The sequence below is a fragment of the Vanellus vanellus genome, assembly GCF_965231255.1.
Source record: "Vanellus vanellus genome assembly, chromosome: Z".
Classification (NCBI taxonomy): Eukaryota; Metazoa; Chordata; class Aves; order Charadriiformes; family Charadriidae; genus Vanellus; species Vanellus vanellus.
The window spans coordinates 37,417,315-37,443,626 of record NC_138908.1 but is presented as its reverse complement, the minus strand read 5'-3'; the positions used below and the strand labels follow the sequence as shown (position 1 = coordinate 37,443,626).

Here is a 26,312-nt window from a genome sequence, read left to right as displayed (position 1 = left end):
GTGTGAGGCTTCAATTATAGTGAGGTGCACCTTCCATCAGCACCTAGCTATATTGTTGAACATTTTATTTATTTCTACTGTCTGGAATGTGTACTTTAGTCATGATTTGTATGCAAATATTAGGCCTTAGCTCAGGAGCTGATAATTAAACAGGGTCTCAGTTTTTCTGTGGTGTTCATTCTTCTTTATTTTATAAACCAGAACAAGTTTATTTTCTCTACCCTGCTATGAGGACAGGGAACAATGTTTTCTCCAGTTCACAGCTGAGAGGCTAAGGCCCCATAAGATCAAGGTAAAGGGATGGTCCTATGAAACAGAGGATGCAACAGTGACTTGCTGGTTTGTGCGTCTGAGATGATAATCTGTCCCATAGTTTTCAGCATATGTTAAAAATGCTCCAGTGATACATCTGCATTTTGACTGTAGTCACCCAAGTTGCTCACATGGTAGAGAGAAGAGAAGAGGAGAAGGGGACAGGCAGGGAAGAGATGCATAACAGCAGGGAGGATGGGTGACATGCAAGAATAAAGATGAATTTTCTCCAGCCAGCAGCACTGAGACCTTCAAAAGCTCTCTGTGCACACAGCTTCAGCCAAAGTGCTGTTGAAAGGAGTTTATGGGCAGAATCAATGAATCCAGAGCCAGGGCTGAGCACTGTTCCAGTATCCCACTTGTGCCTGTGCACTGCTGGTGCCAGCTTTGTGCTTTGCCTGCCCAAACCTCCAAGACATATGTTGATTCTTTGTCCCCTCAGTCCTTGCAGTTACCGGTTTATGTGATATTTCCAGAGCCTTTTTGTGTGCTTCATGCTGGATCTTCTCATACATGCAAACCATAAAGCCCAGGCAAAGATTTATTCCTGACATTGCTAAAATGCAAAACTAGAGTAACAAAAAGAGCCAGTCCTCAAATAGGCTTTGAACAACTCTTGAAAAGCATCATACCTTGCTCACAGAGCAAAGAAAATCAACTTACCTATTAGTGGAACCGAGTCAGAAGTTGCAGGCATGATCTCAGCCACAAGCAGCATGAATACAGTCAGAGAAAGCAGGACAGTGATACCTGCAGGGAGTGAACACAGAGGGGAAGTATGAGGAACATTAACTCTGCAGCTGCTCCTCTGATGTCTTTGGTGTTAAATATATCTTTGTCCTGATGTACGGCTAACCCAAACGCATGATTTCATGTCTGTCAGTGCATATGCTTCCACAAAGTGAAAGCATTTTTTGATGTCTTTTCTCAATGAGACCCAAACGTTTGCTTCTCTTAAACTAATGAGGAAATCTTTCGTGCCGAGTGGTAAACTACATTGCTTTTCCATAACATAGCGCAAACAAAGCCCAGATGGTTATTAATGGCTAGGAGACACTTGCACAGTCAAATTTTTGGCTATTGCATATTATATAAAACCCTTCAAAGAGCTGCAGCCTGTTTTAAAAGAAGGTTTAAAAGAAGTACTTTGTTTTGTCTACAAAGACTGTTGCTAAACCTAACTGTCCTGGTACTGAGAAATCCAAGGTGATAGCATGAACATTATCTCCTATTTTTGAGTCAACATTGTTCTGTAGCTCAGATAACTCTTTTCCTTTTCTTCATCCTACATTTCAGCAACTGAACCTTCCGTAGCCTCTGTTTTACTTCCTGTAAGACAGACTGCTCAGGTCCTTGATTGTTCTACTAACACTGAGGGCACGTCATATGATTTAAAGGTCTCTGTGGTGATTGGAATTGTGCACAATAAAATCTTAATGTTTCTCCTGGGTCAGTCTTGTGCATTTCCACTTCTCCCCTGTCCTCTCTTGGAAGGACCCCTCTTGTCTTTATCAGTACGCACAACAGCAAACCTCATTTAGCCCTTCCTTAGCTGTCGTTGCTTTGCGTTCATGGGGGAGTCATGGCTTGGTGGTTTGGGAGCTGAACTTGGAAGGTGAATATCCAATGACCAGCTGCTGCTCAAAACCCTTCACTCTCTGTGTCTTAGTATGTCCTATCTGAAAAACAGAGTTAATCAGCTGTGAAATGCACTGAGATGTACTAAAGAATAGAAAAGAGACGACACAGTACTATTACTGCTGCCTGTGCCAGCGACAAGTTCCACCTCATCCCAGGCTAAAATCCAAATGATTTTATGAATGTTTTGCATAGAATGTGTGAATTCCATACAGAAAGCTCTTGCCCTGGTTTCTGCAACCAAACAGTGCTCGTATTGCTTCTCCGGGGTAATCTTTATTCACCAAGCACTAGAAGGTATTCATTTTCCATTTTATAGGAAGTGCTTACAAAAGAAATTAATTATTTAGCACTTACCTAAAGAAATCTTCTCCCCCGAATCAGCTGGCAAAAGGAAAACAAGCAGTGCCAAGCCGGATATGAGAACGCAGGGAATGAGTAGGTTCAAGCCATAGTAGAGGGTGCGTCGGCGCATAGTGATGGTGTATGTCACATCTGGGTATGGTTCTTTACAACATTCATAGTACAACTCATTCCTCTTTCCTGGGACACCTATAGAAAGGGAGATCAGAGCAGTGGGGAGATGTCAGGACTGCCAGGTATCCTCGTGGAATGGGCCAAGAACTGATGGCTTATGAGCCAATGTGTAGCACCTCTGCCACACTGTGCATTGAAGAGCACTTGGAAGTGTCCTGTGGCAACTGATAAGGGAGAATAGATACCCCCCAAGTCAGTTACCAGGCAAAAGTAATTTTGTAACACTTGTGGCAAATGATGCACACATGGATGAATAAACCAAATGAGGCAAAGGACAACGTGCCTTAGTTCAATGCTGTTTGAAAGCTGAAATACAGGGTTAAATGAGCCAAGGTAATGCTTAGTGTTCAGCCTTTTAGCAACATCTGAGGCAACAGTGCAAGATGTCTGCTGTTCCTAGCCTACCTTCTGTGTTTTCTAGAGTTTATTTCCATGGCTTCTGAGTCATTAGAACCTGACTCAGCAAAGAAAGCTCATCTGGGCCAGATTATAACAGTTCTGGGCATCCCAAACTCACCAAAGAAACATTTGCAAGCACTGGTCAAAGTAAAACTCAGTAAAACATGCATTCTGCCTTCCCAGATCCAGGGAACAGTGACAAACAGCTGATGTCATGTTCACGATCCCATGCAACATATTTTCTGTGCCACTGTTTCTTATTTTGCTGTCATTGTCTTACATGTTTTGCTTTGTTTTGTCAGGAACAACAAACAGGACATGGCTTAATTTTCAAAAGGTTACATTTAAAGTAGGTTTAAAGTCTGTCATATCTGAAGGTTAAGAAACATAGTTGTCCAAAATAGCTGTACTGCAGGTTTGGCCATAGTCACCATAGACATACATGCTGCATGGCAAGGACTGCAGCAACACAGGAAACATCAGGGTGCTGGCAGAACTCAGCATCTTGTATCTTTTATGACAGCATTGCTCACCTCTTTTGTGTTTCTGTGCACATGACAGAAGATGTGGCAATGTATATGTTTTGGCAGGAGCATTGCAAAGTCTCTATAAAGGACATGGCCATGGCTTGCCTGAGGTGTTACTTAATGCTTTTGTTGTATGAGCTAGATAATGGCCTGTTTTGTCCACCCCTTGTCAGAGTTGAAGGTAGATAAACCACTGGTCAGTCTGTTAACCAGACAGGAAAAGTTATTGGACAGAAATAACCACTATAAAGGAACACTGGAAAGTTAGGAGTGTGCTGGGAATGGATTTTAGAAAGACTTCCCTAGGGTGTCCTTCAGCATCTCATGAAACTGAATACTGATTACATTTCTTATTGTACTATTTCTCAGATGCCATGAATAGTAAAATTACTGCATGCAGTTGGTCAGTGACAATTATTTCCTTGTCTACGTATGCAGACTAGAAGATGAAATATCCCTTCTGCAAGCTGTGCTTAAGGTGGTCTAAGTTCTATCAATTTCCATGTTGTTGCTTCTGACTTACATCTGCATACATGAGTTCAAAATGACTCACTAGCAGCTCACTCCAAGTAAGTAGTTCTGAGCATAGATTCCTCTTTTAAAAATACACATATCTTCCAAAGCACAGAAACAAAGAGAGACATACTGAACTGCAATTATTTGCAGTTATGAAGTGGTTGACACTTTGATTGTTTTTCTTGGTAAGACAGATTTGTCTCTGTAAAAGCTCATTCCAGTTTTGCTGAAATAGTGTTTTTTACACCAATCAATTTTTGCATGACATGTTAGAGCAGATGTGATAGTAGCATTCCATGGACCTACACAAGACACATCCAAGTTTAGTACTGAAAAACTGCTCAGATATATCAGGACCAATAGATTTACTTTATGTAGTCAGTTGCAGGCAATTGCTTCAGAACAGTGTTTTCAGACACAGTTCAATCAATGCAGCTGATACATTGCTTCTGATGTGTGATTATTTTTTTTTTATTGCTGCCTTTTATATAGAAACTTTTAATATCTGTATTTCATGTCCCCGTGGGGTTATTTCTATATATTTTGGGTTTGCCTTTCAAAATTAGACTAAAGAAATTTTTAGGCCCTCCTATTTACCCACTAAATCCCATTCTCCATTTGACATGTAGTTGGAAATATCAGCCTCAAGCATCTGCAGATCAATCAACCAGCCACTGTGAGTCCAGGAGCCAAACTTCAAATCACACTTCTGCACATCAAAGGGGAACCAGCGGACATCAATGTAACATGTGCTCTTCAAAATGCCTGTGGACAGAAATCAGTCAGAATCAAATGTGTGCAGGCTGCAATTCATCTCTACACTCATCTGTCTTACTGATTGTGGGCAAATTTCTTCTCCACAAGTCTGTGTGATGTAGTCATGGAATGACCAAACAAGTAGTTCAAGTGGAAGACTCTTCCATGAGTGGAATAACCTCCCTTCCTCGACCACCAGCAAAGATTGTTCTCTCTTTCACTGCATCGTTGAGGTAGTTTGCCCAGGACAATCTGGTCACCCAGGAGCAGCCCAGCCTGTCTCCTAGGCCTGGCTAGTCCCAGCAAATCACAGGCAGTGCCTGACCGAAGCACAGAGTACATAGATATCCATGCACTGTGGCTAAAAGTACTGTGACAAGCTCTTTGAAAGGAGTTCCTTCTCAGGCCCTGCGTTAGATCCATAGTCCCTTGTAAAATACATTGTTATGCTAAACCCTGCTTGGTACTGGCCTTTATCTTCTGTATGTTAACCTGGGACTGGAATTTTACTCTGGATGTCTCTAGTCTGCTATCATTATTTCATGTAACTTTTTTTTTCTGTCCCACATGATATCCTGGTCTCTAAATTGAAGATACATGGATTTGACAAATGGACAACTAGGTGGATAAAGAACTGTCTGGATGGTCGCACTCAAAGAGTTGCAGTCAACGGCTCAATATCCAAGTGGAGACCAGTGACGAGTGGTGTTCCTCAGCAGTTGGTACTGGGACCTGTACTGTTCAACATCTTTGTTGGCGACATGGACAGTGGGGTTGAGTGCACCCTCAGCAAGTTTGCCAATGATACCAAGCTCTTTGGTGAGGTAGACATGCTGGAGGGGAGGGATGCCATCCAGAGGGACCTGGACAGGCTGGAGACGTGGGCCCAAGCCAACTTCATGCAGTTCAACAAGGCCAAGTGCAAGGTCCTACATCTGGGTCGGGGCAATCCCAAGCACAAATACAGGCTCAGCAGGGAATGGCTGGAGAGCAGCCCTGAGGAGAAGGACCCGGGTTCACTGATTGACGAGAAGCTCAACATGAGCCAGCAACGTGCAATCGCAGCCCAGAAGGCCAACCGTATCCTGGGCTGCATCAAAAGAAGTGTGGCCAGCAGGTCAAAGGAGGTGATTCTGCCCCTGTACTCCACTCTCGTGAGACCCCACCTGGAGAACTGCATGCAGCTCCAGAGTTCCCAACATAAGAAGGACATGGACCTGCTGGAGCGTGTCCAGAGAAGGGCCACGAGGATGATCTGAGGGCTGGAGCACCTCTCCTATGAGGGAGGAGAGGCTGAAAGAGTTGGGGCTGTTCAGCCTCGAGAAGAGAAGGCTCGGGGGCAATCTTATTGAGGCTTTCCAGTACCTAAAGGGGGCCCACAGGAGAGCTGGGGAAGGAAGGACTTTTTACTAGGGCATGTAGCGATAGGATGAGGGGGAATGGCTTTAAACTGGAAGAGGGAGGGCAGATTAAACATTAGGAAGAAGTTTTTCACTTTGAGGATGGTAAGACACTGGATCAGGTTGCCCAGAGAGGCTGTTGAGGCCCCATCCCTGGAGGTGTTCAAGGCCAGGCTGGACGTGGCCTTGGGCAACCTGGTCTAGTGAGAGGTGTCCTTGCCTATGGCAGGGGGGTTGGAACTCGATGATCTTCAAGGTCCTTCCAACCTAAACCATTCTATGATTCTATGAGTCTATTATTTTAAGCAGTTTAAGAGATTAGTAGTTGTATATTGTTACAAACTAACTATTTCTTTCTTTTTTTTTTTTTTTTTAATTATTCAGCTCAGTGAAGAATAAAAAAACTAATAGATGCTCCAAACTTCCTTCTTGGGCACACAGCTGTAGCTGTGGATCTTTACCAGCCGTCCAGCAGCATAGAGGGTATGCAGAGTGGGGAAGATGATCTCCATAGCCTGCACCACTGGCAAATGGCGACAAAGTAGAGTTCACCCTTGCAAACTATTATCCCTGTGTGCCTGTGGCTTTACAGCCTTCACCTTACCTCACCAGCTCACTGTGTGCTCTCCAGTTCAGAGGCACTATGTGAAGGACAGACAGCTTCTGCTTCATTGGAAAATTGTCTCCAGTGCTGCAGTTAGACTGCCTCTTTGCAGCAATTGTTTCTGTGTGCTCCCTGAAACATCAGCTAATGTGAATCCCAGCTCTGTCACCTAACTGAGCAGAGTTTGTTGTCTTGCCATAAGTTCTTGGGCTGTGCCTTTTGAAGATAAAAATCACAAACCAGAGATCCTTGATTACTGTCTTTGACTGCTGCTGCTGCAAAGGCTGAGGGCGTTGTGGCATAACCATGTGTGCAAGATCACGTCCCTGCACAAACACTGCTATTCGGGGATTGCTCGGTTCATTTTATTTGTCCGCTTATAGTCTGGAAGGTTTGACTCCCACTGTCATGGCCATTTTTGGCTGGAATACACAGAGGATTTTCTCCCAGTTTCTCCTGAATCTTGGCTCTGCTCCTTTCCTTGACAGCAGACAGCACTCCCATTCTCATCCTTTCTCTTTCCTCCTCTACCCATCTTTTTTCTCTAATGCAGAGCAGCAGTGAGTACAGCCTGCTCTAGGAGTCATGGGAAATAAAACATTCATGAGGCTTTTGAAACACCATCTTCTCCACTCTTCCATGTTTTCTACTGTCTTGATCAAACTAGCTGCTTCTGTGAGCCCTTGTTGCAGTCAGTAGGCTGATTACCAACTTTTTCCTTCTCAAATTTTGCATAGTAGTTTAGCAGCACTTAAATTTCTGTAACAAAGGATTTCCTGTGCTTTACACAACACATTTGCATTATTACTTTTTCCCTCTTTACTCTTTCCTTGGATTCTTAAGTAACAAATTCTTCACCATGAGTTTGTAGCACACCAGGAGATCTGCCCATATAGACAACCTCTGCAGCACCTCCCTGCCTGGAAGGATGGAAAATGCTCTGCTGTGCTACATGCTAATTTTATTCCTGTCTCATGTTGGTCCCTGAAAAGTAACCTTACCCATGGGTCTGTCACATTCAAACCACAGGGATGATTTAAGGGGGTCTCAGCTGTAGCGATCAAGAGACGACCCAGCCATCAGGGAAGACCCACTTGTTCACTGGTGCGCCCTGTGGAAATGCTTGGGGTCAGTCTGCCAGCAGCTATGATACATGAGGTTTGGGCATTTCTTGTCCACCACAGTGAGAGACTGTGAGGATAGCCTGTGTAGGTCTTAGCTTTCGGGCTCTACAGTCACTGAAACAGCAATACAGATGGAAAGAAGGCTGAGACCAGTATCAGTTTGTCTTTTCATCTGGAGTTCTAGCCTCAGCCCAGCAGGCAGGACTTTATTACAGAGGGGGTGCTGCTGTCAGGGTCTCCTATGGTCACACACCTCTCCATTGTCAAGAAAGATCTAATTGGATTATATATGAACCATGATGTGAGGGTGCACACAACCTTGCTTTAGACAACACCTCAGTTGGGCCTCTGAAAGTTCTAAGCAAACTATTCATGAGATTGACTTGTGAAGTGGAAATACACCCTTAATAATGGACCTAAGTTATTTCAGTGGGTCTGTCCCCTAACTACAAAGCTTGCAAAATTTCTGCATACTGCTTCTAAACACCTTGGTTTGATTCATGAAGGAAAACTGTTTGTACTTATTCAAAGCTACACATTGACTTAAACCAAACAAATGCTCTCTGTGCCCTACCTGGAGGAATATATTGGCAGGATCCAGAGTAATTCACGAGCACCTTCGTGTGAAATGTCGCATCAAATCTTTCATCCGCACTGTAACACAGTATAAACAAAACAAAACTAAGAAAAAGCAAGATGATGTTTGAGTAAAGGTATAGTAACTGCCAACATAAATATAATCTTTTGGCTGAATTTAATGCACAGGATGTCTGCATTAGGATGCTAACCCTGGGTGAAGAGTCCACCCTTGATGAGTATTTCAGCCTGAGCCCAGGCATGCTGGCTGCATGCTGCAATGTCCACAAAGAAGTGACAGGCAGAGCTGTTGGATGTCTCGGAGCAAAGGCAAAAGTGAAAGGAGCAGAAGTGTCACACTAGCTGTATCCAAAGATTGACAGTCAGGACGATGAGGCTTTTCTGGGGCTGCTGTCAGAATCAGACAGTTCACTGTGTCAATCAAGTTATTTCTTGTAAGAGTAATGGTGGTCTGAGGCGACAATTCTGCAGTCTCTTAGGATGCATAGGGGACAAGGGTTTGCTTCAAACAGTGGAGGAAGGCACTGGGGAGAAGTTTTTTTAGATTTGGGCTTTGTAGGAGGGGATTCATTGACATTCTAAGAACAGAAAATAGGTGAAAGGGACAAAGAAAAGAGAAATTATTTAAGATTCAAGCAATTCTGAGAAAAATAAAGGAGTAATGACCTGGTCAAGGATAAGAATTTTTCAAGGGATTAGGCTTGGGGGTGTTGCTCCAGAGGGTTTCTTGGGAAGAGATTAACTACAGTGGGTTCCCCTAGATGATGCTGTAGAGCCTTGCCTGTCATGGCTATGTGCAGGTCCGTGTTGCATCACTACACCACCTTATACACCCCATCTTACAACCAGGTGTGTATGTCTCACAACAGACCCTCTGTTTCTCTTGTGACCTACTCTTTATTCATGTCTGAGTTCTGTCCTCAGTATTGTCCTCAGCACAAAACAAAGAGGATAAAATTGAAAGGCTAAGAGCAGAATGAGTGATAACTGTCAAGAGACAAGGCAACAAGGTTTTTATAAATGCAAAGAAACAAAGAAAAAACAAAAGGACCAGATAAATCCATTAACTACTGTGGAAGGAAAGGAAAAAACAGAATGCAGACCGCTGCAATATCTTGCACCCTCTGTGTTTCACCATAATTAATTCTCATACAGTAACAGGAGTCCAAGGCAGAATAGTGGAGGAACAGGTTAAAGAAGTGTACATAAGACAGATTCCAGTTGGCAGGGCTGAAGAAATTTATTCTTGAGAACAGAAGCAACTGGCCGAAATACCCTCTGAAGCATTAACAATTATCTGTGAGAGCTCATGGAGAACAGGGAAATTCTCAGTGAATTAGGGAAGATCAAAAAGGATTCTGATTTTTTTTTTTTTTAATGTGAAATTTTAGATACGTCAGCCTAACTTCAAAGGTAATGCAGTGAAAACTGAACGAAATCAAATTAATTTTCTTACTGACTGAGTAAGAGGATGCAGGTGATACATCTGAACTTCAGAAAGCCTTTGCCACATCATGTTCTTATAAACAAACTACAGTAATACGGACCAGGATATATGCCTCCTTTTTAGAGACTGAAAAGGAATAGAAACCATGAGGAGTAAAGTTGAAGTAAAGAAGACCTCTTAAACAATCCACGTCACTCCAAGCTTTCTTTGGCTATCTTGTAGCAAGGCCTTAGAATGGAAAACGTATCTTGATGAACTGGGGAAAAACAACAGAATGAAATTCAATCTGGAGGTGGGCAACCTGTTCTAGTGGGAGGTGTCCCTGCCTATGGCAGGGGGGTTGGAACTTGAGGATCTTCAAGGTCCCTTCCAACCTAAACCATTCTATGATTCTATGATGATTAGAAAGCTTTACCCTTAAAACTATCAGAAAAAGAAAGGTTGGTGAAAAACTAGTAAGACAGCAAGGCTGAAGTACAGCATCTGAGGTTTGTGATATATCCAAAACCAAGGTGTTAGAGCAAAAGCAAAATCCCTTCCTCCTGGAAAACATCTGTCTAGAGCAATCCACTCCAACACTGCAGAAGTGCTAAATAGAGAGCTGGATTCAGCTCTGGAGCATGAAAAACAGATTAGAGTGTGTTCAGAGGGAAAGACAAACTATGGATGTAATTATAAAATATGAGTAATGAGGTAAGTGAGAAGAAAATCTTAGTTCAGGCAGGAACACTAGGGCCGAGACATGATAATAATTTTCCAAGATAGCCATGGTGATTATAAGGAGAATATGGATTGTTCAGTGGGAAAAGGTAAAGATGACATCTGCAGAACTACAGAAGGAAGACTTAGATTGGCTATTAGAAAAACCTACTGTCTAGCACTTGTTTGCTTTTATTGTTACTGTTTCCAATATAAGACCTAAATCCCCAGAAGGCAAAAGCCCCAGAATATCAGTAAACTGTGGCTGATTGCCAGCATTTAAAGCTCAAGTTCTAGGCTCCCACTGGGTGTTGTGCATCTTGCTTACCTGTTATACAGAAGAATGTCCGGTACCCAAATCTGGTCAGCTGGAAATCGCAAGTTCTGCACTCCTGGGTATTCATATTGATCCCAAGACAAGTAAACGTCAACCCAGTACTGTTGGCAAATACATAAATCAGATTATATGAGCTGGTAAAAGTCTTCTAAGTTGTCTGGAATATTACAGGAACAGTGGATTTTGCCAGTAACTATAGCAGTATCACAGTATCACAGTATCACAGTATCACAGTATCACAGTATGCTAGGGATTGGAAGGGACCTCAAAAGATCATCTAGTCCAATCCCCCTGTCGGAGCAGGAACACCTAGACGAGGTTGCACAGGAAGGTGTCCAGGCGAGTTTTGAATGTCTCCAGAGAAGGAGACTCCACAACCTCCCTGGGCAGCCTGTTCCAGTGCTCTGTCACCCTCACTGAGAAGAAGTTTCTTCTCAAATTTAAGTGGAACCTCTTGTGTTCCAGCTTGAATCCATTACCCCTTGTCCTATCACTGGTCGCCACTGAGAAGAGCCTGGCTCCATCCTCATGACATTCCCCCTTTATATATTTATAAACGCTAATAAGATCACCCCTCAGTCTCCTCTTCTCCAAACTAAAGAGACCCAGCTCCCTCAGTCTTTCCTCATAAGGGAGATGCTCCACTCCCTTAATCATCTTAGTTGCCCTACGCTGGACTCTCTCCAGCAGCTCTCTGTCCTTCTTGAACTGAGGGGCCCAGAACTGGACACAATATTCCAGATGCGGTCTCACCAGGGCAGAGTAGAGGGGAAGGAGGACCTCTCCCGATCTGCTAACCACCCCCCTTCTAATACAGCCCAGGATGCCATTGGCCTTCTTGGCCACAAGGGCACAGTGCTGGCTCATGGTCATCCTGCTGTCCACCAGGACCCCCAGGTCCCTTTCCTCTACACTGCTCTCTAACAGGTAGCTCCCCATCCTATACTGGAACCTGGGGTTGTTTCTGCCCAGATGTAGGACCCTACACTTTCCCTTATTGTATTTCATTAAGTTATTCCCTGCCCAAATCTCCAGCCTGTCCAAGTCTCTCTGGATGGCAGCACAGCCCTCTGGCGTGTCAGCCACTCCTCCTAGCTTAGTGTCATCAGCAAACTTGCTGATAGTACACTCAATTCCCTCATCTAAATCATTAATGAATATATTGAATAATATGGGCCCCAGTACCGACCCTTGAGGCACTCCGCTGGTTACCGGCCTCCAACTGGACTCTGCCCCATTGACTACGACTCTCTGGCTTCTCTCCTTCAGCCAGTTCGCAGTCCACCTAATTATCCGGTCATCCAGTCCATACTTCCTCAGTTTAGCCATGAGGATGCTGTGGGAGACCGTGTCAAATGCTTTACTGAAGTCAAGGTAGACCACATCCACCGCTCTGCCATCATCCATCCACCTCGTTATTTCCTCATAAAAGGCTATGAGGTTGGTCAAGCATGACTTCCCCTTGGAAAAGCCATGCTGACTGCCCCTAATAACCCTCTTATCCTTGATATGCCTTGAGAGGGCACCAAGGATAAGCTGCTCCATCAGTTTCCCAGGGATGGAGGTGAGGCTGACCGGTCTATAGTTACCCGGGTCCTCCTTCTTGCCCTTTTTGAAGACTGGAGTGACATTTGCTTTCCTCCAGTCCTCAGGCACCTCGCCCGTTTCCCAAGACTTGGTAAAGATGGTGGAGAGTGGTCCAGCAATGACTTCAGACAGCTCCTTCAGCACCCGCGGGTGCATCCCATCTGGACCCATGGATTTATGGATGTCCAGGTTGCTTAACTGGTCTCTGACCCACTCCTCATCAACTAAGGCAAACCCATCCATTGTCTTGACTTCATCTTCACCTGGGGTCTCAGCAGAACAGGACTCCTCAGGACAGCCCCCGACAGAGTAGACAGAGACAAAGAAGGCATTCAATAGTTCTGCCTTCTCTGTATCTTCTGTCACCAGGGCACCCACCCCATTCAGTAGTGGGCCTACATTGCCTCTGGTGTTAGTTTTATCTGCCATGTATTTGAAAAAGCTCTTCCTGTTGTCTTTGACCCCTCTTGCCAGGTTTAACTCTAAGGAGGCCTTAGCTTTCCTAGTTGCCTCTCTACATCCCCTGACAGCAGCCCTGTACTCCTCCCAAGCGGTCAGCCCCTCCTTCCATGATCTATAAACTCTCTTCTTCCACTTGAGCTTGCCAAGCAGTTCCCTGTTTAGCCACACAGGTCTCCTGGCTCCCTTCCTTGACTTCCTACGTGTCGGGAAGCAGTAGTACAATTACCATTTAATCTTCAGTTTTAATTATTAAGAAAGGCCAGCATATATACTAAGGAATCCACAGTGTGATGATTGAATGCTGTGAGATGTGTTTTAATTTAGTGTCTAACCTCTCCAATTTGTGGCCTGAAGCCAGGCATCCAACACTTTTGCTGGTGGGCTCTCAGAAACACTAGCAGTAGGCCTGTCTATGTGGCATGCTGCTTTTGAGCTGAGGTGGTTTGAATGACTTGGGTATCGTCAGTACATTGACCACAGTCTAACAGTCCCTCTTTGCTGGAAATAACTTAATCTGTTACAAAGTTGGGTAGTTCTGTTAATAACTACCTTGCTATAAGAGGTAGGCAAATGAACTTTAAATTCCAAGGGGTTGTTTCTGATCCTCTCTCCTCCACGCAACACAAACAATTAATTCAAGAAAAGTACAGTCATGGCTTTTGTGCTGAAATTTACGGCTTACACAAAACTCTGTGGGAGACCAGCCAGAGAAACAGTTATCAGTGCTATAACTGAAGAACACCTCTGCAAGGGACAGGACACCCAAAAGTTCTCACCTAACAATCCTGTTGGTCTGGGTTAGTTTTTGGAGTAGAAAACAAATCATTTCTACTATAAATCCCAGCAGGTAGCTGAGGAAGAAACAGCCAGTTCAGTTGCGCTCATTAACATAAGATACTATTTGGCAGCTAAAGTCAAAGCAAAATTAATTCAATAATTCAAGTCTCCCACAGGCTTTTCCCTCCATAGCTTCATCTTGACTGAGCACAAGCCATAAAGGAGATCGGTTTACATGTAATAACAAAACAAAAGACTACAGCTCTTGTTGTGCACGGCCTGCTGCAGATCTGATGGGAAACTCACTCCCCCAAAGCCCTCAGTGAAGATAAGTTTGCTTATTCTTCAGCATGGGGCTGCCTGTGGTCCTTGGCTACCACCCCACCCCACCTGAGCAGTCTCTGCATGGTCCAGTGTTCCTGCAACATTTCTGTGTTCAGGGGCATGTGCTGGGCATCTCTGTGCCCTGCCCTTCACAGGGGCACCCCTGGCTCCGTGTTTCAGACAGAGGTGGGGATTTGCCCAGAAGCCATGAGTGCAGCATGCCCCAGTCTTACTGTGTCTCTGGCTCCTTCACAACAAGTCATAATCAGTGGCCTTGGAGAGGACCTTGAGCCCCTTGAAGAATCTCTCCTTCAGCTGTGGCGGGACCCATAGCTTTGGGCTCTTTGTTACTAGATCGCTACACCACTGCCTAGTAACACAGTTGTTTTCACCCTTCAACAGTCAACAGGTCTGCCCAAAGGATTAAGGTAGTCTCCTGCATTTCGTTTTCAATGCTAAAAGGAGCCATAGAGAAATTTCAAAGGACTCAAAACGCCTGCTTATTTCATATTATAGACAAGTTACAAGACAGCAATCTTGCTTGTCAGATAAGAAATCACATTCAGTAGTTTGCTATTGGAAAGGTTTTTTTTGTTTTTTGACACAGGTTACTCACCATCTGCAACCAAACATTTGTGATCAACACCTGATTCTTCTCGTCCTTTGAACAAAAGGGGAAGAAAAGGGAAGAGAAGAGAAGAGAAAAAGAGGTGAGAGACAAAGTACAGTTTGATGAGAGGTGGAAGAGTTTCCGTTTCTTTCAGAAAATCCAGACTCTTGGGGTAAATACACATAAACTTTATGGAGTAGATTGTGAGCTCAGTGCAAAACCACTGAACTGCATTGTATGGCCCAAACAATAATTGCTCTTTTCTATCTTTTAAACCTACAGACCTCATGCATTTATCATAACCGATCAACAACAGAAGCAAAAATAATAGAAAATTGCTCTATTTTGCTGTTGACAATCAGACTGCTTACCAAAAGCATAAGTTTTTCCTCCTAGCTATTTGGTCAAAACAAGATGATTTTCAGTACCACACAGAATGCAGCAGTTGGAGAGATCTTACATTGCATTTGCTGCTGCTGCAAAACAATGGTGAAACCATGATGAAGTGCTCTTCCTTCGGAGTTCCGGTGTTACGTGGCTTAGCTCAAGATGAAAGGGAAGAAAGGGCTGCCCTTGGGCAAAAGCTAGAACATGGCAAAAGGACACAAATGCTGTCTGAGAGGGAGCTCATGCAGTGCTGCCACAGAAGAGTCCCTAGGTTTGGATTTACACAGAGGCCATGGGGAAGCAGCTTTGACTCATAACAGAAACAAAGTAGCCCTCACTAAGCTGGTCTTCAAATGCTCTGGTGAGCCACAGAGTGCCCAGCTTGCTGCAGTTAGCCTGCAGGTGCAGTACCACGCGGCGCTACAGCCACAGTGGGGATGGAGAAGCAGGGTTACTGTGGCGCAGATACCCAGATCCACAACCCTGCCTGGCACAGGCATGCCCTGCGTTTCCCAGGAGCTGAGGTTGGGGTACTCAGTTGGGCTGGCTTACTGTATGGCCAGGTGTCCCTACACCACGGCGAGGTGTTTCTTCCCCCTCAGAGCATAACCTGTGTTATCTCTCCAGAGTGCACTACAGCTTTGACTGAGGTGCATCCTGAAGCTTAGTTTTGATGCTGCAGCTGGAGGCCGTGATGACCAATGCAGACGCTTTCCAAGAAAACCACATTCTTCGCCAAAAGGCATACCAGGAAGCAACAGTTTCGCTCAGCTCTCTTAGGCACTTGGTGCAAGGCACAACTATGGCCTGCCCCAGGTGACTCACTTGTCCACAGCAAAGTGTAAATACCTTCAACCCATTTTCTCCCGAATTGCCACCCTATGATGCATTGATTTGACTTCCCTCCCTATAGATAAGTTGAAATAAATTATGATTTGGACCACTACTCTTCTTTAGTTAGAAGTAAAATTTTTATTTGGTTGTTTCCTTCCCTTTCTTCCACAGCCGAGAAGAAACACAGGACTCAGGTATAGACTAAAGATTAGCTAAATTACAAGAAAGATAAGGATATCTCTGAAGGACAGAAATATATTTTAGCATCAGACAAAGTTGCTAGGAAACGCTGCAGCAAGCCCTGTGCTGGACTGCAGCAATCAAACCTCAGGGTACAATGCAGAAGTGTGGGAACGTGGAGGCACCAACAGAATACAAACACTCATGGCAAGTGTTCTGTAACAGCCAGCCAGGGAGCTTCACCAACATGCAAGATATGTTGTCCTAATAAATGCCTAAGGAGAATATCCACTGCGTACCCATGGGTCCAGGCTCAGGCTCTCTCCTGATTAAGAGCTGTGCATGTCCTGCATGTGGCGATGCCCCCTGTCAGGAGGAACCTTTCATTTGTGGCTCTGGATTTACCTGACATAGTATGTTTATACTTGTCAGATTGCAAAAGACAACATTTAGAGCTGACTTCTGTATTTCACAAAACAGTCAGTTGCTCTTACCAGGTCCCCATCACACCTCTGTGAGCTCCTTGTTCAAAGTCAGATGCTAACGACCTTGGTAATGAGCTATGAATCCAAGCAATTCATTAGCCAGGTATTTCAGGTAGCGTTGAATTTATTATCTTGGCTACACTTTGCCTCCTTTTCACAAGTCTACTGTGGTCACCATGTTTGTCCTGCTTCTCAGATTTATTTTGCAGTCGAAGGAAAGCTTGTCTATTTGAGTTCTCACAGGTTTATCTACAGTGTAACTACACTCAGCATGGTCTTCCTCATCTCGCCTTTTGATAACAGCAGTCAGCAAAAGCACAAAGTGTAACCAGGGCTTTAGGCTACTTACATCTCTCTTAGCTTGGGTGGAAAAAATGTCACTTCAGGGTATTTTCATGGCCATTTAGAGTCTAGGCTCAGCCTTGCCTTCAGGCTGCTGAGCTTCCAAGTGGCGTTTGGCTTTATGGCCAGCAAAACATGGAAAATGTTATTTCCATATTCAGCACTGATCAACAGATGCAGCCTGATGGGTCCTTCTTATCTCAGGATGGAACAGCAAGTTTTCCAAACAAGGAAGCTCCTTGCCAGAAGTTCCTGATTTGCAGGAGTACCAAAGTTCACTTTACACTGTGCAGGGATTTATACAGGTGTAGGTCTCTTGCTAACTCCCTTCTAGAGAAGGACACAGAGGAGCCTGGACAAGGGAAGAGTGCCTGCTGGGGCTGCCCAGGAGGTGAGGGCTGTGGCAGTCTAGAGTCTGACTCCAACCCCTGTTAGAGCAAGAGGCTTTTAAGGGCAGAGGTGTTTATGGAACTTTCCATATTTGCAGGTGTAGTGGTTCACTGAGCCATGTAGCTTTGCATCCTATAAGGAAATAGTTTGGCCTTTGGAGTGGACTGGTTGCCTTGCCTTTCCAGAGCTGTGGAGGAATCACAGCTTCTGCTGCTTCATCATGACCTGTGGACTGTGTTCACGTCTGAGATACCTGGGCACAGGTGGGACCATATTTTTATGTTACAAAGATACTGACGGACAACCATGAGAGTATGCGTGCCTTACTCTGTCCCAAGAGGTCACTGGCTGGTGCTGTTTTGCCTAAGTAATACCTAATTCTTGAACTTGGGCAGTACTGGAGGTGGTTTCCTCACGGTGTGTCATTGGTTTGTGAAGAGGGATTTGAGGTTGGTTGTGATGACGCTTTTCCTCTCATGAGAAAATTTGAGTAATCCATCACACTTGTTTTCCTGTGTAAGGTTTCTGTCTCACTGGGTACTGTCAGCACAAACACGGCCTTCCTTCCTGGCTCTCCCTGCTGCAAAGCAACCCTGCTAAGATCCCAGGTGAGGCTGCAGATCACTAGCCCCCAGAGATGCTTTTCCAGCACTCCCCTGGCAGGTCCCCTGGGTTGCAAACGATCAGCTCAGACAAATCTGTTTGCTTCTGGTATTCAAAAATGATAGAAAAGCTAATGCTGTGGCCACCAGATAGTGCAACCGTTGTCCTCTAAATCCTTCCTTTCTTTATCTGGGTCACTTTCTCTGCTTTCTATCTCCAGCCTGACCCCAGTTAATCCTCTGCCCTGAATATCTGCTTATTCCTACAGCCACCTTTGACCCATGGAGAGTGAAAGCATTAGTTTGGTTTGCTCCAGTGCATATGCTGCGACATGTGAATATTTTAGGCTGGTTTTCTTTTCCCTGCTCTCAAGCAAAAGCTTACGATGTATGCAGGCCTGCCTGACATTTGCACTGCCGACTGTGAACAGATTCTCCCTTGCCAGGCCAACATCTAGGTAAAATGTAACTGCCCTCAGCCACATAATTACCCGGGTCATAGCACATTGGCATAGTTTAGGACAAAAATACCAAAGCCCTTCCTGGTTTAGTAGTCACATCATATTACCACTTGTCTCTCTTTCTTTCTTTTTTTTTACAGTGTTTATGTGCCTGAATATGAGGATGGATATTGTCAAGATAAATGTAGACATTGACATGGAGACTTGGAAAGTTTTGTTAGCAGAGGCATTGACCTCCACATGGGATTTTGATCAAGAGTATCAAAAGGAATTGATGAGACTTTTGAATGTTTGTACACTCAGTCTAGGACTGCAGCAGGCATTGTGTCTGTTGCTGAAATGCAGATGGGTGCATCTGCCCACAACCTTCATCTGATTAACTAAAACTGAGCTTAAATGCATTGCATGGTTGAAGTCCCACAAAACCAGACAGTTTGAGGAAAACACGGGTTGCCCTGGCAACATTCAGTAAGCATTACTGGACAGTCTTTATATTTCAGAGGTCTCATTAAAAGGTTGGAATAAATGTTGCCATGGTAACACCAACTTTGAAGAGATACCTGATGTTTAAGTATTTAGCCTCAATGCCTTTAACAAAGTACCCCCAGGAGAAAGACAGAAATCAGAATGGATGGCCCAGAGTCAAGGTGAAATGTTGGGGAGAAATACAAAAGTACACCAGAATAACAAATGTTGAAGAAACATCCACAGACACCTGCTGAGAATTTCTTTGCCTATCAGCATGAAGAAGCAGCTGGGCCAGTGTTGTCAAGCCAAGGAGGATATCATTAAGAGCTAATAGCCGAAGACCCACGCTCTCCTGTGCTTTTCTTATTTTGTTACTCGGGCCTTTTCTCCTATGAATTGTTAGAGATGATGATAAGTGTATTTCACCTGAGGTTTAGCCACGTTGCCACTGGCTTCTCCTTAAAGTCATGCTTTTCTTGATCCCTCTGCTACCTTGTAGAGGCACGTGTCCCTTCACTGTGGGGAAGCAGCCCAATCTGCCTTTGGTCTTTGCACTGGGAAGCAGCATGAAGCTGCCTGGTCCCACTGCTTCTAACAACCCACACTGTTCTTCTGTGGGTTCTGGGGGGAGTATTACTGCACCTCTACCTGGTGCTTACAGCAGCCATGCACACACTTGCTTTCATAGTAGTAGCTTTACATGCTGGAGAGTTTGGCCACTGTGAGAACACACTCCTCCCCTTGCAAATCCCTGAAGCCAGGAGCAAATACTTGTGGTGAGTGCAGAGAGATCAAGAGAACCCTGTACTGGTAGAGGCACAGCATTCAAACAGGGCTGTGTGAGAACAGGTTGCAAACACAGGGATGCCAGCCGTGTTCCTCAGGAAACATAATGCATGGCCAACAAAGCCTGTGAAATGTGTTCCTTGTGAAGGCCTGGGCTCGCCATACATCAGAGACCAAGCAGTTGCTTTGGTATGGATGTTAAATGCAAAGACCTGGACTCAAAAGCTACTGCAGGAAGTACTGAACCTGAGCAGTCCCCCAAAGGTGAGAGCAGAAGGAAGGAACAAGAGAAGAAATGACAGTTTCTGCTTCCAGCCAGGGCATCAGAGGAGGCAACCCTCCCACTCACGCATACAATTGCCGACTGAGAGTGGTCCAAGCCTACAGATTTGTGCTTTCCCTGCCTTTTTTTCCCACATTTTCCAATTTAGACTGCCGCTGTGGTGAAAAAAAGGCAAATTTGTTCTGCACATGTGACAGTCCTGAATATGTGACGTGACATTCAACTACAGTCTGGGTCTGTGGGTACCTGCCTTAGGAAACGAATTTAATTTTTCCAAGATGCAGCTTCTCAGCAGTGCCTGAAGGTCAGGACTGCTAAGAAGTGTGTCACATTATAGACTGGTTTTGAGACTGTTTGACCACAAATCCTTCAACAAAGACCAGCAAATTCCAGGTAGTCCCTGTCTGGGGAGAGAGAAGCCACCAGCTTTGTCCCACTATTTAACAGATGCTTATGGAAACCCCAGTAGCTGTGTCAGAGGCTTCACATGGCTTTCCAGCACAGCACTGCTCTCTGTCTGCTTGGATGAACTGATGTACATGCTTGGATCCTGGGGAAAGAATGTTATGTCACCATCCAAAAGCAGTCAGTCCTCCATTAAAACCCTGAGTCATCTACACGTAGCATGTAGTTGGTTTGTATTTTCTCCAGGGTGAATACCTCATCCTGAAATAGCCCTCCATGTGTTTTGTGCAAAGCCAGCAGGTGTTTCAATAAACCGGACTAAACACGAATCATTGTTCCAAGCTATTTATTATTCATTGCTTTTTTTCAGCATTTGAAGTCACAGGGAAAGCATTGGGAGAAGGGTAGAGAAAGGTCCCAAATAGGCCAAACCTGAGACACACTCAGGCTGTCTGCAAGGCTGCCTTTGCATTTTCTTCCTGTATTTGCACACTGCTATGAAAGCACAGCAAAGTGCATAGGCCTGCCTGTTCCAAAACTCAGGTGAGCTCATAAAGCCTGTGACTCAGGTGGAAAATGAGGACAATGGTTTTTACTGTGGAGCTGAAGTCACTGTCTCTCAGGAATTATACCTGGAGAACACAGTGTTAAAATACTAACTTTCCAAACACTGAGAAACTAAGAAATACTAAATTAAAGGTCACACCAACAACTTTGCTTTAACTGCTTTATTGCAACTGGTGGCTTTAGAAAGATGACCATTTGTGCAGTGCCCCTGCCCCATGCCAGCTTCCAATGCCCCCTGGCAACAGCAAGGCATGGCCAGGAGAAGTCTGTGATTTCTAGGGACCCTGCTGCATTTCCTGTAAGAGGTGGGAAATGTTTTCCATTTTAAGCAGCTTGGTGCTTCTTTAAAGGATGACTTTTCCTACCACTCTGTTAAGTTCCTGAGTGATAAACAGGAAAATTGCACTTTAAATAAATTTTGCCTCTGTGCACTTTGGGCAGCTGATGTATAAGTCTCTCAAAAATCCTTCATGGCTTAAGTTAGTTACCCAAGATTAAGGAATATCCACAGCTTCAAGATCTAAATTCCCACATCTTCAAACAGTCTTTTCACAGGCAGGCAGAAAATTGGTTAGTGATTGGGAAATGCCCAACTTGGATGACCATAACAGAAAGGACCCCAGAAGGAAATCAGTGCCTAACTTAATTGTGCTCGCAAACTTACATATCATGTGTTTGATTGGTTTAGTGGGACTGAGATTTTGATAATGTCTGGTACTTAGAAGGCAGCCAAAATAATAATTCATGGTTCAATTAGCCCTGACTTTCCCACTTTTCAAGCTCCTTCTATGCTAATGAAGAGGCCAATTTATTTATTGTTTTTATTGCCAGAGTTCAAAACTGGTTACACTAACTGAGCTTTATGACCAAGAGACAGAGTTTGGGATTTAACTTCAATGAATCTGTTGGTCTAGCAAGTTTTCTGTAATTTTTCTGCCTGGAATTTTAATGACTACTATTCATGATCACTAATTACTGATTTTCAGCTTTTATAATGATGTCCAGTCTGTCTTCCTTCTCAGTTACACTGTTTTGCATCAGTCTCTCTGCTCTGGTCTCACTGAATTTGGTCTTACAAGATGAGACTGAAACTTCTGGTGGAGAAAAAAGTTTTCTGGAAAGATACGTGGTTTGGTAGAGTAGGTCTATACAAGGAGAAAGAGAGTAAACATAGCTCTCAAAGGCTATGTAGGAAGCCCGCAAATAAATGCAAAGTTCCCTCTAGGAGAGGAAAAAGAAAGACACTTTAAGCTAGAAAGGTTGAAAGAGTCAGTTTCTCTCTCTAGCACTTATCAATGCTTTGTAATTAAATAAAATTCAGAATACCTGCTCATAATCCTTTCCTTATTTCTCTCTCTTTCATATACACTGTGTTTTAGTCTTGAGTGGCCACGCTTACATCGTTGAAGTTATCTATCCAAAAAAAGATTTGTAGGGGATGTACTATGAGGATTATGGTTTAATCTAGTGAACACTAATACTCTACTGGGAATAATATGTGAGCACGTGCTTATGTGTACTGGCATATTTACACTTGTTTCCTTGAATCACTTGCCTTTTGATCTGGGTTTGCTACATAACATACAGCAGAGAGATTTGGACATGTGATGATGCTGGGATGAAGGGTGGGAGGGGATGACCTAGCTGCTGTAAAGTCAGTTTAGGAAGGGAGAAGTGAATTAAAGCTAGAAATTTAACCCTTGAACTTTCTGGCCATTAACTTCACCTGCAGAACCCGCCTTAGAAAGCCTCTGTCCTAGAGGACAGGATGGCTAGGAGGCTGATGGCCTGGCTTGCCCCTGTGGCAGCACCCAAAGATAGGATGGATGGCTGCCACCCTCCTCAGCCCCGCTGCCAGGACCACTACTGTCACTGGCCACCTTGCAGCCCTGCAGCACTTCTAGACTCCAGCCACAGTTCTCAAATCTGGAAAGAGTGCCTGTGCTGCATTGATGGTTGGTGGAGTGAATAAGCACATCTTCAGATGACAAAGCACAGTTTAACAAGGCCCTTTTCTATCTTGCAGCTTATGAAACAAAAGCACTTAGAACCACGGAAAACTGCTAAAGGCATTCAGATCTTACAGAAATTATGTGAAGAAACTGATACGACGAGGGCTGTGGCAGACAGAAGGTACCACAGGATGGGCATCGCCTCTGTCCTGTCTTCTCACCCTCACTTGATGGCACGGAGTCTACTGACAGGCAGCCTCTAGCTTTGGCAATTCTCACTCAAATGGAGAACTCTCTAGCAAAGAGCTTGATGCACACCAGCTCTTGGATACTGAGTTTGAGCTTTCCGCTAATTGAGGAGCAGATCACCTAGGAACTGAGCAGATTGATGAGGGCATCTCTGATGTGAAGAGATGCCTGCATTTAAAAGTTGTTCTCTCATCAAACACTTCCTAAAAAAAAAAACAAAAACAAAACCAAAAACAACCCAAAATCACAAAATCAAAAAAAACATAAATCCCTTCAGGGCTGCAGTCTCTGATTTGGTGGAAACTAGTCCCAACAGCTTAATGAATTCCTGGTAGAGAAGATAAAAGCTGCTGTGCTGCTAAGCTAGAATGCTGCTTATAGTGGTAATGACTGTATCTGAGCACTCAAGGAAAGTACGTGCAGATCTTTTCCCTTGGTTTCCCTGCACAGCAAGGCACACACCCAGTTTGCAGGAGAAAACCTGAATCTTTGTTCTTTGTTGCCCACCTAAACTTCTCTTATCTTGTCTTGCTGCTTTCCAAACATGTCAAGAGCTTTGACACCCTTCAGCAACAAAAGCTGTAGTTTAAGTGAGCAGGCACATGATCAGGTTTGGGATGATCCTGCAGTCTCTAGGATATACAATCATTTTACACATTGTTCAATCAAATCAAAATAGTACATACTAAATTTTCTAGATACAGGATTTCTGGGGGCTTTGCAGCCCACAATACAGTAAAATGATGCATTTTTCAGCTTCTAGAAGTGCAAAATGACTTATGGTTGGTTAGGAGTTTTTTTTTTCAGTATTTTTGTGGCTTCCCAATGGGCACTCACAGTCCCTTTTTCTTGTCATTATGCCTTCTGAAACAGGATGAAATTTCCACAAGAGCACTTGAACAACCATGGGGCATTACATACTCGGACAACCTGTCAGCTGATGGGGTAGTTTTCTGGGTCAGTGGCAGCTGGAAGGGTGAACATGGAGGAGAAAGTACTGTTGGACTTTGCCATACACAGGGAGCCAAACAGCCAGACCCCTGGTGTCGCTCTGCAGAAGACAACATTGTCAGGGACAGCATAGTGATTCTGTGATAGTGGCTAGGCCCTCCTTCTTGAACAAGGATAATGAGTGTGCTTAGCAGTGTACAACCTCTGGAAGGTGACAACTCTACAGTTACTGGAAACCTCAGAGGTGTGTTTGCTTTTGGAAGGGGATTTTGAGGCACTGTCTTTGCCTAGTTGTCATTTTTCTAGTTGTCATGCCTCTTTTCTTAATTGCTTTAGCCTGGAGAGCTGGCTGGGCTCTTAGACAAAATAAGAAGAGAATTCTTCTTCCAGGTACTCTTGGCTGTGATCTATACTTGTTTGGGCTGGCAGAGCCTGACAGTGTTCTGTGGGAGAGATCACCAGCCAAATGCCCTAGTGATGCACAGGGAACACCTGACTTCTGCCAGGGAAGGGTGGTGGGCAGGCTCCAAGCAAAACTGACCCTGATAAACTGCATACGTGTGAGACAGCTCAGCATGAAGTTATTCTTCCACATAGAGGACAAGGCACACTGAACGGAGCCCTGCTGCTAAACAGGCATTATAACTGCCGTATTTCTGCTCATTTTTTCTTGGATGTAAGAGGCCTGTCTTGGCTGTATTTTTGAAATAATATAATTTTGGAAAAACTTCTAACCCTAACGAAGAGAAATCCTTCATTTGCATTTGTCTACCACAACTGTAACAAGCACAGTTGGCTTTGAGTACGATGGCTGTCTTTCAGTGCTAAAAGCCACAGAGATCCTGTGTAGGTAAATACAAGCTGGTAGGAGCAGGAAACCTAATTGAGCTGAGATTTTAAGTCAAGTGACTTGTCACTAGTATTGGGCAAACCAGAGGGACCTCAGAGCTGTCTTTCCTCTCTATGTAGCAAAGTGAATCTAGATTGTCATTAATGCTGTTCTCAGCAATCTGGCTGCAGGAGATGAAATTAAATTTGATTACATTATAATACAGTATATGTTGGAAACAGACTTATAGAGGCATGTCATGGAACCTGTGCATTAGATGTGCCAGGCTTAGCAAGGGTGAGGAGTGAGTTTTTGTGAGTATCAGTAGCAGACACCTTCTTCCTTCCATGTAACAATAAAGCAGAAGACTTGCTTTCATCTTCTTTGCATTCTCTTCTCCCACAAGGAAACCAGTCCAGGATCAACTGCCTCACATTTGTTGCAGTGACCACTTGCAAAGCACCCCAGTGAGTGTAGCTGTACTGTTGTATATGCCTTGGCACACCAGACTCCCCTGAGCTTGGAGTCCTTGTTTCCTCCCCAGGGAGCATAGTGCATGAATTACCCTCAGGCCGGTACCTTGCCTAGCACCCTGCTCTGTTTTGGTAATGTAGCATGCTGGACACACAAGTCCTCAGAAAGAACAGATTTGCACTCTGTTAGTGCATACATCATTGCCAAGACTGTGATAGATGCTGCTATCTCGTCCCCTGAGTGAGAAGCAACAGTGCATCAGTTGCTTTGTCTTGTGCCAAGCAACAGGTGATAGTAGAAGGTGACTCTGTTCTGAAAGGTGTGAATGCACCCATTTGCCAACTTGACACACCCTCTACAGAGGTGTGCTGCTTACTGGGGATTCATATCAGGGATGTCACTGAGAGACTACCAAGCCTTGTACAGTCCTCTGACTATTATCTGCTGCTGTTGTTTCACATGGGCACCAGTGATAGCACCAGGAGCTGTCTGATGAGTATCAAGAAGAATTATAGGTCCCTGGGAGCAGCAGTAAAGGACTCTGTAGTGCAGGTAGTTTTTCATCAGTCCTCCCAATCAAAGGGAAGGGGGTTTGAAAGGGCCCATCAGATCTGGCGAATCAACAAACAGTTACAGGACTGGTGCTACAATCAGGGGTTCGACTACTAGTCTACTATGAGACTTGCTAAGAAAACAAGGTCTGCCGGGGGCTGATGGGATCCATCTCTCAGAGAAGAAGAGCATCTTCAGACTAAGGCTTCTCAAGCTGGTGAAGAGGGCTTTAAACTAAAGTTGCTGGGAGAGCAGAATCACAATCCTTCTCACTCCTACCAGTGTGATGCCGATGTCATCAATAGATGCCCAGAACCTGGAGGAGGATCACAGGTCAGCAGGAGAGCACTTGGAGTGCAGCACAAAGGAATTCCAGCCACTCCAGAGAGTAAGAAACTTTATTGGGGGCCCAATTTAAACGCCTCAATATGAATGCATGTAAGCATGGGGAATAAACAGGAG

At 44.4% G+C, this 26,312-nt stretch overlaps 1 protein-coding gene across 1 annotated transcript in view; it reads right to left on the bottom strand.

The window, feature by feature from the left end:
• LOC309683451 (neuronal acetylcholine receptor subunit alpha-7-like) overlaps positions 1-26,312 on the bottom strand; it is a gene marked incomplete at both ends in the record, with an annotated part of 67,359 nt that overhangs the window by 19,599 nt on the left and 21,448 nt on the right. The window contains 6 exons of the mRNA XM_082497738.1: positions 976-1,062; positions 2,308-2,502; positions 4,527-4,694; positions 8,388-8,467; positions 10,885-10,994; positions 14,660-14,704. Coding sequence (XP_082353864.1) covers positions 976-1,062; positions 2,308-2,502; positions 4,527-4,694; positions 8,388-8,467; positions 10,885-10,994; positions 14,660-14,704 — 685 coding nt within the window. The remainder of the gene's footprint in view (positions 1-975; positions 1,063-2,307; positions 2,503-4,526; positions 4,695-8,387; positions 8,468-10,884; positions 10,995-14,659; positions 14,705-26,312) is intronic.